Below are 11,369 nucleotides of genomic sequence, written 5' to 3' on the forward strand. Positions count from 1 at the left end.
AAACTGGAAAAACGGACTCGCCGGGGAGGGGAAGTGGTCGGGGACGCTGCTGGAGTCTTCTAGGGTGGGGGCGCGCCGTCGCTGGCACCGGAGGATGGAGAACGGACGGACGTCCGCACTTTAAGCCGAGTGCGGACGTCCTTTCTGTATATGTATATATATCTGTAGACATGTCATTTATGTTTTATTCCAGTCTCTGTAGCCATTGTGACTTCTGTTGTAATGACTTTGCAATGCATGTTGTACTCAACAACCAAGATTTGCTCCTTTGGAATCAAGGGAGATGGCTTGTCATTTTAGGGCAATTATGAAAATTAATAAATGAGGGTTGAGTTTTGAAAGGAGAACTTTGTTGCTTCACCTAAAGGCAATAGTTTTAGATCGTCCAAATTTAAGCATGAGTTATTCTTTCTTGAAGTTAGATTTTCTTTTTCGTTATATACTTGTAAAATGTGAACTTTAAATCTGTTGTTTACTGTCTCAATTATAATTTTACAGGTATTACAAAGGTGTTGTCCATTCATATGAATCTGGTAAAAAGAAGCATGTGGTGAGATGCTAGCTCTACATGCCTCATTGTCTTTTGACTGCTGTCTTTTGTTGTTAAAGTTATAATGGAACTTAACATTGTTTCAACTTTTTGTACTGTTACCATTTTCTGTAGGTGAAGTACAATGATGGAGATGAAGAAATTTTAAATCTTAAAAATGAGAAATGGCTGTATGCAGAAAGCGACTCTGAATCAGATGGGGTAGGTGACTGCCGTATTTTACTTGTTGGCTTGAATTTTACTTGCTTAAGTTTGTGATACCGTTTTGTTAACAGGAGCAGGAAGCTGATGAGTCAAGTCACGATGGCTCTTCTGAACAGTAAGCACTCATTACCATTGATATCCCTGTCTAATGAAAAACCTTTAGCTGTAGTCTTTAAATTGATGACAGTCTGTATATGGGTTAATTTGAACGTGATCTTCATATTTTATCTTCCGATCGTCATGGATCGATAGATTTTGTATCGCTTAGTATCTGAATAATGTCACGCTTGTGTTCTAAATTTAATGCCATATCATTGATAGCCCTTCACCATTGCGGACATTGGGAACCATCTGGTGTATCTTCTGCTGTTCAGGATTAAAATTGTGGACATTGGATTAAAATTCTTTAATTTTTTTGTTCAGTACTTGCTGTTCACGATGTGGTGCCTTTTGAGTATTTTATTTCTCTGTTGTAGGGTTTAGTGTTGAAGCCACACTTCTTCTGCCTATTTGCTTCGACGAAAATATTTATTGTGATTACCCTGTTTAATGTTCACCCAGGTCCCTGAAGAAGAAAGTGAGAAATATTCGTGATGGCTCAACTAAGAAAAATACGTATGCTTCACCTGTCATTGCTATTTTTGCTACTTAACATTGTTTTGATTATTTTTTTGATTTCTCACGTTGAAGTCAATTTTTTAGGGGTGGAGGAGCTTCCTCCAGCAAATCAAAAGGCAGAAACACCAAGTCTGGTCGTAAACAAAGAGACAGCAGTAAACCTGATGGGCGATCCAAGGCTGTTGGCAAAGCAGATGATGACCGTGGTGGTAAATCAAAGGATCAAACTCCAAAAAGTGGTGGTAAATCCGTGGATGTTGCTCAGAAGGTATCCAGCAAGTCAAAGAACAATGAGTCACAGACACCTAAGAGTGGCAAATCCAAGGAGGATGATAGCAGCACCCCAAGAGCTTCAACCAAGTCCAAGCAAGACACTCAAAAGGCTGGGAAGTCAAATAAAGGCACACCAAAGACTAGCCCCACTACTCCCAAGGGTAAATCCTCTATGAGTAGTAGCAAAGCGAATGGCAAGGTGAAATCTGGTTCAAAGGCAAGAGGCAGCGAGGATATGGAGGAGGATTCTACCGATTCGGAAAAAGAACCAGAAAGGACCAAGGGGAAGTCAACAATTTCATCCAAGGCACAGGGAAGCCAGACCAAGTCTGGTAAAAAGCGAAGGAGAGGAACCAAAAGTTGATGATTGTCGTATCTTTCAATTAGGTTTCGCCATCATGTTTGGCAAGATCCCGAGATTTGTGGTTAGAATTGGTACATCCAGCGTTTGATATCTAGCAGATGTCGGTTGTAGGAGTAATCTAGCTTTATTCATATTTATGTTATTAGAGTAAGATTATTGTTTATTTTGGAGGCAACAGTAGAGATGCTTGGGTTAGCTTTGTTGATTTTATAGATAATGTTGTTAGATCTGCAGATGTGCTGCCAGAGTACCATATTCTAAATTAAAGACTTCTGTTCTTGCTCAGCATTATGCAGAGTGAGCTAGTTCTAGATCTGCCAACTTGGTGCGTGTTTGTAGTTGTTTCTGTTACTCATTTTCACCATTGTGTTTTCGTGATACTGTGACTGTCATTTAGGCTGGTGCTACTAACGAGTTCACACTGATATTCCGGTTTCGGAGTTGCCATGGTGTGGTGTTAGACGGTGTTGAATGTGGAGGAAACTGAAGAAAATGCAAGTTTAGTTGCACCAATGCGTGTGCCGTAACGTTGGTTGGGTAAAGGTTGTAAAGCTAGCGAGGGGAGTCACAAACAAGTGTACGGATGGGGCATCGGTAGTTGTCAATGATCCCTGTAGCTCGATCACTCGACTATAGCAATTAAGTAATCAGAAGTGAGTAGAGCATCTTCAGCAATAGAGTTAAATTTATTACTAAATTTGTCAACATTTAGATTTAAAATAGCAATTTTTAAACTTTTGTTTCAGCAGTATTGTTAAATTGTATACATTAGCTAAGTTTTAGTTAATTGTCTCTCCAAGATTGATAAATTTATCAATTTTCTCTATCAATTTCTAAATTTATCAACTTCTTAAGTATACTGCTGGAGCAAAGATTCATTTAAAAATTGATAAATCTTTAATTTTTTTAATTTATCAATACTGCTGGAGATGCTAAGGTGCATGGGCTTGAGAGTGGCTTAGTTGTACCTTGTGTCGTTGTTAATCATTAATGACTCAGAATCAAAATTAGCAGCAATCCATAGTTAACTAATTGGAGTACATGTTATGGATAGATTGCAGATTTGCACTTCAAAGATTCCCAGTCCAATTCATAAGATGATAAAAAAACATAATTGATACTGATTTTAACCGATATTAATACTTATTTTACTTTCTTTTTTTTAGAATAAAAATACAAATTACAACTTGAAACCCCTATTAAAAATTACATTAAAGTTATCAAAGAGACCGAGAGTTGAGAGCGGCAACTTCCTGCACCAAGTAATAGGATTTGCGGCCCAAGAACCCAAATTAGTGATTGAATATTTATGAATTGAAATTTGTTTAGTCCTTGTGATTTGAAGTCGACATCTGTTTAGTCTTTATGGTTTTATTTTAATTTGAATAGTCCTTAAAGTCATAATTTTTCATCCAAATAATCTTTATGGTTTTATTTTAATCTAAATAGTCCTTAAAGTCATGATTTTTATCTAAATAGTCATTCCGACAATTTTCTCAGTTAAAGGCCATAAAAACTATTTAGATAAAAAATCAAGACTTTAAGGACTATTCATATTAAAATAAAACCATAAGAACTATTTGGATGAAAAATTGTAACTTTCAAGACTATTCAAATTAAAATAAAATTATAATGACTAAACAAATGTCAACTTTAAACTGCAAGTATTATACAATATTTTACCTAATATTTATACATACGCTAAACCGTATGATTTCCCCCTCCATTCAAGTAAAATAATTATTAAAATCAAAGAATAGCTAGGTAGTGGGTGGCCAAATAGCTTCAAGTACAGTGACGCACTCAAATAGCTACGGCAGTGGGTGGTCCAATCAAAGAATACTGTGGTCAGCTGGACTTGCTAGGTTGTGCGATTGGATGTGTGGCCGGGATGGGAGGACAAAACATTAGGAGGTACTCCATTGGCATTGGATCGAGTGGAGATGAAGGCTAGCTAGCTAGGGTTGAACGTACAATTGGATCAGTAATATCCTTATTAGGGCTTTACGTACAAGAGGCGCGGGTGGCTGATTAGAGGCGTGGTCTCTCTAACTCTATCGATCAGCTACTTAATTCCCACATCGTTTCCATCCCGCACTCCTCCATTTTTTTTTAGGTGAAAACTTAATTACGCTACACCACCATCAGCTTATCAGATCATGATCTCAAGGTACTTCTCGAACGGATGGAACTCGAAAATCTCAATCGGATTTGAGTAAACGAGTTCCGTTTCGTTTCAGTCAAAACCCCATATATACTGTAACACACGAATTTTCGGTCAAATTTGAATGTTCTTGTATTTTAACTAAACATCTCATGTTATCAGATCATGATCTCAAGATACTTCTCGAACTGACGAAACTCGAATATCTCAATCGGATTTGAGTATACGAGTTCCGATTCGTTTCGGCTAAAATCCCTTGCTATATAGTACATGAATTTTCGGTCAAATTTGAATGTTCTTGTATTTTAACCAAACTTTTCATGTCATCAGATCATTTTGTCAATGCACTTCTGTAACTGACGGAACTCGAAAATCTCAACCAGATTTGAGTATACGGGTTCCTCTTCGTTTCAGCCAAAATCTCTATAGCACACGAATTTTCGGTCAAATTTGAATGTTCTTGTATTTTAACCAAACTTCTCATGTTATCAGATCATGATCTCAAGGTATTTCTCGAACTGACGGAACTCGAATATCTCAATCGGATTTGAGTATACGAGTTCTGATTCGTTTCGGCCAAAATCCCTTGCTATATATAGCACACGAATTTTCGGTCAAAATTGAATGTTCTTGTATTTTAACCAAACTTTTCATGTCATCAGATCATGTTGTCAAGGTACTTTTTTAACTGACGAAACTCGAAAATCTCAACCGGATTTGAGTTTACAAGTTCCGCATCATTTCGGCCAAAATCTCTTATTATATAGCACACGAATTTTTGGTCAAATTTGAATGTTCTTGTATTTTAACCAAACTTCTCATGTTATCAGATCATGATCTCAAGGTACTTTTTGAACTGACGGAACTTGAAAATCTCAATCGGATTTGAGTATATGAGTTTCATTTCGTTTCAGCCAAAATCTCTTGCTATAGCACAAGAATTTTTCGTCAAATTTGAATGTTTTTGTATTTTAACCAAACTTTTCATGTTATCAGATCATGTTGTCAACTCCATCGCCAGGGACGTACATATCACACCAGCCTCCAGGTATGGATTTCCACAGGAGAATTTACAGATCGCGAACCAACGTGGATTGTTGGGAGCGGGGATCAAACTTGGATGGGGTTTCCACCACAAACCTGCCCTTGCCAACTGAACCAAACCTCGATCTCTGTTTCTTACCACGCCAATTGTTCGAGGTTTTTTTTTTTTGATAAACCAATTGTTCAAGTTATTAGCAAGCAAGGTAATGCTTTGTTCCTTCTTCCTTGTATTCTCAGTGGTTGGCTTGTTCCGTTTTTTACTACGGAAGATTGATCATAACACTTCTTTCCATGTTATTCGACATATATATTGCTTGGTGTCTACTAAATATGTTTATTATGTAATTTCGTAGGATAGCCCTCAAGGGATGTTGTATTTACTCTGAAGTTATAATTAATAAAAATTAACGTCATTGGATAAAAAAAAATTTATTAGCCAGCAAGGTGACTGGAAAAACAAACATGATTTAAACCATGCAGTGACAAAAAAGGATCGGCGGACATGGACGTACGGTTGGTAATGGCAAAATAATAAATTGAAGGCGAGAATGGGAGGAATGAAAATTAAGGAGAGATTAAGTCTAGGAGCTACGTGATTTGTCTCCCTAAATGGCGAAGTCAGCTAACCCAATTTCCCAGACGACATCCCCACAGTGTTCTTGCCCTACCATCCAAAGACTATCGGACGGCACAAGCTGAGGGTTTGACATTGCACCAACGGCCTCGATCAACCAATCCATTGCATATATGTCCTACAGAGAGAGATAGAGAGCATCAACCCACTAGTCTCTTGGTTTTCACCGGCTCTCTCTCTCTCTCTCATTATTTTTCTTATTTTTCCGGCATTAATTCCAACAAAAAACCAAACTCTAGCTCTTCCTTCCCACACAGTGACTTACTGATAAACCAAAACCGAAGCTTCAAGGTATGAAGGAGGGAGGCTCTCCTCCATCTCTTCTCATATTATGTCAGACATATATGGTACTTTCCTTATATGTGGGCTTTCTATCCATCCGGTGTTCTGGCCTTGATCACCATTGAAGCTAGATTTATTCATGATGAAAAGCTTTTCTTCTTTCGTTGGCTACGTGTCACCGACACCGCACCTGTACACGTCTCTCCTTCAGCCTCTGCCTCTGCCTCTGCCTCTGCATCTGCATGACAGACACATATACATCAGTGAGAGAGAGATTTGTAACCACACAGGAGATAAGATGAGTATTCATGAGAGGCCCAGTTCTCTCTTTTCAGTCTTGGTCATCGAGGTCTGTGGAGGTTCTTGGTCTAAACAAACCCTAAATCGTGGTCGACGTCTCGCCGTTCATTTTTACAACAAAACAAGCACGGATCGTAGGTTTTTCTGACTTTTTGTACCTTTACTCCTCAGATCTGACTCATCCCCCATCACTAATTATCTTTTTTCGAGTGTTGAATCGTTCTCTTCCCCTTTCGTTCTCTTTTTTCATTTTCTTTTCGGAAATCAAACTTGTCTACCATCTTCCTTAGTCATCATTAATCTATGAAAGCCGAGTTTTTATTTTTCGATATACTCTATGCAGGCCGAGTTGTAAATGTTAGATTGTTAAAAGGGATATATTTATATAAATGGTTGGGTTGGGTTGGTGGAGATAGAAAATTGACAGAAGAGAGTGAGCACACAGAGGTAGATGGCATAATGTGTATGCTATTGCTTTTGCGTGCTCATTTCTCTTTCTGTCACTTGCTCACTCTCCCTGCCTGCCTTGACCTGCTGGGATTCAAGTCAATTCATCCTTATCTATCTACCAAATCGATCCCTATCTAATATTTGATTCTGCCCTGGAGTACTGTTTATGTTCGCTGCTGCTGCTGCTCTCTCTCTCTCTCTAACACAAAAAAAAAAAACAAAAATGGAACATTACATCTGCCTGTGGAATCGGTAAGTGATTTTGTGTTTCTTTTGCTGCGTTGTATAGACTATAATATTGATATAATAAGCTCGCAGAAACTGCTTAGCTTGGAAGCGCCCTATTTGATGGTCTTTTAGCTTTACCAATAGCCAACGTAGAGTGATTACTGTGCCAATCTAGCTGGTAATCAACCTTTTGATTAATATTATATAGCATATTAGCATGGGACCATCCTTTAACTCAGGTAGAATCTCCCTAAGCTAGCTAGTATGGTCCTGATGGATCACCTTATCCCTCTTTGTTGTTTGTCTTCTCCATCTTCCTTAATTAACTGTGCAGCCGGCCTCTTGCTATCATGTTCATGGCTGTCTCGATCTTTTGCTTGTTATTCTATTATCTCTTCCCTTTTTCCAAGTACTCATGTGCATCGATCTGATGTTCACTCGATAATGGGTTCTGCAGCTTGGACTTCTTCCTGTTCTGCTTTCTTTTCGCCTGAATGTAGCCGGAATCTGGTTATTGTACCCAGCTCGTTGTTCCCGTACAGGCAAATTAATTATTTCCTATTCCATTTTTGGAGGACTATTCATGTTATCTTGCCAAAATAGGGTTGCCTGTACTACTCATGCTTTTTCCAGTCTAATGATTAATAGTTGTACTATTTGGTTTTTGACTAGCAAATATCTGGTTTCTGGTACACACTACTGTAGTTTCCAGTCTGTGAAACAGAAAATTTTAATATTGCAGTACTCATTCTCAAAAAAAAAGAATCATAAATAGATATATACAGTTATACGCATATCTATATATCAGCTTCTTGTGTATCTAATATGTTGATTTTACAGGGATAGTTATCTGCTAATTTGGTTATTCAACTCTTGATAATGTTAAAATGCATCTCTTAGTCAGTGAATCAGGGATTACAATCTCTGATCCAAATATTATTGGATGGCTCAAAGAAACCAAGATGTTAGCATTCTTGCATGCATCTCTTTAATAGATCTCTTTATATGCTCTAGTGATGAAATAATAATTTTATTTCTGCATCATTCTCTACCTGCATAACTATTTGCTTCTTGTGTAGATGGTCATAAAATGAAGATATGTTTCTGGCGAAACCAATAATGGTTGTGAATTTAAGTCAAAGGAAGAAATTTTTTTGACATTCATGTGCATTTAATGATATTGTCATCTAAATAGCATCTGCTGGATGAGCTATAAAGTGTAGATTTTTATTTATTTATTTTATTGAAAGTGTCTATTTCACTCCAGAAATTTTTAAAGAAACCAGAACAAACGTTTAGAAATATTAATTGTGATGCAAAACATGGTTTGCTAGAAGACAACGTACAATTTTAGCTGTTAGGGAAAAATTTTTGTTAATAGAAAGACTGATAGTAGTGAGGTCAAAAATTTATATATCTCAAGCTAGCTATTGTCAGCTTATTTACTCAATTCCAATCTTAGAACTAACAAACTTCCAGTCACTGTTGTTTGCGTCTTCAAGTCATGTTCTTGAAGGACTTATGTACGTATGACAGTTATTGAGATAACAATATGCAGATATAAAGCATATGTGTTTGGATTTTCATGTCAGTTATAATAGTTAGTAAGTTTTAAATATTTAACAATAAATCATCATGCTTTTCATAGCTTCTGTATATTTGTTTATGATGTAGATGTCCTAAGCCAAGTACACATTTTTATGTACAATGTATCGACTGATCTTTATAACAATTTTACATCATTTTGTTTTTTCTTTCTCTGTAGGTGCGTCTTGAATGAGTAACAGAACTTATGAGGGTACTGTTGTATTCTAGCTAGATGATAGCATGAAGGATTACATAATATTTGGTTGATTAGGCATCTAGCCAAGTCACTTTAATGATCTAGCTAGGTATTGTTCTGAATTAGACTTGGAAGAGAAATGGGAGAAAGTGTGTAGATGTTGCCTAATATACTCCAATCTAATTTGGTAGTTTTCATATTTAAAAGGAGTTCTTTTGAGGTTCAATTGTCCACGGTTAGTTGACTAAAGAAGCAATCAACTTGGTTAGCTTTAAATAGTCAGATAGCTAGCAGTTGCCGAGCCAGTCTTTTATATAATGATAATGCTTGAACCTTTATTTATTTTGCCATTCTCAGTTAGTGAAGGCACACACAAATATAAATATCACCACCTGCAGACTGGCTATGATTCTATGTACACTAATTCATTTGTAGGTGTGTCTACTTTATAATTATATATAGAAACCGAGGAGCTTGCTTTATTCTTTCTTTACTTTGCCCATGTCCAGCTAAATTTTATTATTGTGATAACTGATCAGTGAGGATAAGTTTATCAGTTCATCTAGATTTGTTTTGGTGTGACTGAATTTTTGGGAATGGGATTAATGGATAGGTTATCAAATACTTGTCAAATTTGTGTGTGTGCGCATGTGCATTTCACCATCTGAATAGGTATGAACATCAATTCATTTGTAGGTGTTTGTTTCATAATTATAGAAACTGAGGACCTTGCTGAATTCTTTCACTTTTCCCATATCCAACTGGGTTTGATTATCGTAACAACTGATAAGTGTGGATTTGTTTCTCAGTTCATGTAGTTTTGTTTAGTTGTGACCAACTCTTTGGCACTGGGATTTAGGGGTTAAGAAATATTTATGAAATGGATTGAATTTTTATTGAATATATACTTAAGTAGCATTATGTATTGCGCTCGTATGAATTGTGCAGATACTTATTAGTGAATTACAGTTTGTTATAGTAACTATAGTGAATTGCAGTTTGTAATAGTAAATATTCATTTGTTGAATTCAGTCGATGCTTGTGAGAGAAATTATGGAATGATTAGACTTGAGTTTTATCAGTAAGCTTTTAATTTTATTTTTTATTTGGTAAGGTCTGTTGCAAAGTCATGTACTCCTACAGCCAAAAAGAAGTCAAGTACTCCATAAAAGCAAAGAACTTATAGTGCAAGGCAGCCATAGGCACGCACATAGCTAGGCTGTTAATCTTTCCTTGTTTCTTTCTTTCTTGGCTGTGCTATTACTTAAATTATGTCATTTTCTGTTTTCTGCCAATTATACAGTATACTGGTCTGTCAGTAAGGTGATTATATCATTACTGACGAAGTCCAAAGATATCTGTCTCTGTATCCATGCCAAGTCCTGCAGCTTCATACATGTTACATGTGATCTCGATCGGGTAAGGATATATATTCTCATTGAGAAACATATTATACAATCTTTGCACTGATCAACAGTATGGATTTTGCAATTGTATCTGTTTAATTAGTTGGCCACAAAGGAAGTGGTAGATATTTGCATTTATTTATGTCTTAGATTTTTTTTTGAGAGAATTACCGAGTTGTACTTGTAATATTGTGAAAAAAAATCACAAGTTGAGCGTTTTGAAAGAACTGACCAGATTCAAGCATGCATGGCCAAAGCCATTGGTGGTTCTGGCTCTCTTCTTGACAAATAATTCTAGAGATATTTCGTTGTTTATTCACTCATGGATTTATTCCATAGTATCTGAAACTCTCAATGTACTTGTGCATAAAGAGCAAATGATTTATCATTTATCTGTCAATGTCTAAGATCAAGTACGTAATGTTGTCGCTGGGTGAAATTGTTGGCTACTTCACCATCAGCAGAAATTTGAAAAGTGATCCACCGTTGGTGTTTTCCCGATGAGAACATTCTTGTTTTGTCGCCTGGAGCTGGCGGTGTGAAGAACCCAGTAATCCATCAGTGCTTCAGTGCTTTTTTTGTAAAATTAGAATCCATCCTTGCTTTTCTTTTCTGTTTGTTTCTTGGACCAGCAAATTTTATTAGAGACAAAGCTTTTGATTGTGATAATAGCAGATGCTGCAAGTTTACGAAGTGACGGATCGTTGGTTCTTCTCAACCCAACATGTTTTTTTTTTTTTTTTGTACACCCTCATTTCGGATTGTTCGCGGTATCTCAGATGTTTCCTATCACGGTATCTCAAATGCTTCCTAAGCCTAAGGACTAACCGTCGGGCGCCTAAACAGCCAAAAAAATATTACAGCTCCGCTCATGATCACGTTTATAATTTAGCAATTACTTTAAGCAATACTAGTGTTCGAACTATGAAGTGGGGTATGAAGTTCCCGTGGTTAACCCAACATGTTCTTAATTGTAAGGATACAAAGGATCGTAGTGAACGGAAATGCTTCAACCGTCACAATTGGGTGTTATTATTATAAATGTGATTGTAAGGGAATGTCATTGTCA

The 11,369-nt window shown here is 36.7% G+C and overlaps 1 protein-coding gene across 1 annotated transcript in view; it reads left to right on the forward strand.

Annotated features, from left to right (window-relative positions):
* LOC101296742 overlaps nucleotides 1–2,356 on the forward strand; it is an 8,383-nt gene extending 6,027 nt beyond the window's left edge. Inside the window, exons 11-15 of the mRNA XM_004291904.1 lie at nucleotides 499–550; nucleotides 665–751; nucleotides 826–869; nucleotides 1,316–1,369; nucleotides 1,457–2,356. Coding sequence (XP_004291952.1) covers nucleotides 499–550; nucleotides 665–751; nucleotides 826–869; nucleotides 1,316–1,369; nucleotides 1,457–2,009 — 790 coding nt within the window. The 3' untranslated portion in view covers nucleotides 2,010–2,356. The remainder of the gene's footprint in view (nucleotides 1–498; nucleotides 551–664; nucleotides 752–825; nucleotides 870–1,315; nucleotides 1,370–1,456) is intronic.
* The last annotated feature ends 9,013 nt before the right edge of the window (nucleotides 2,357–11,369 follow it).

Source organism: Fragaria vesca, linkage group LG2 (genome assembly GCF_000184155.1).
Source record: "Fragaria vesca subsp. vesca linkage group LG2, FraVesHawaii_1.0, whole genome shotgun sequence".
Taxonomy (NCBI): domain Eukaryota; kingdom Viridiplantae; phylum Streptophyta; class Magnoliopsida; order Rosales; family Rosaceae; genus Fragaria; species Fragaria vesca.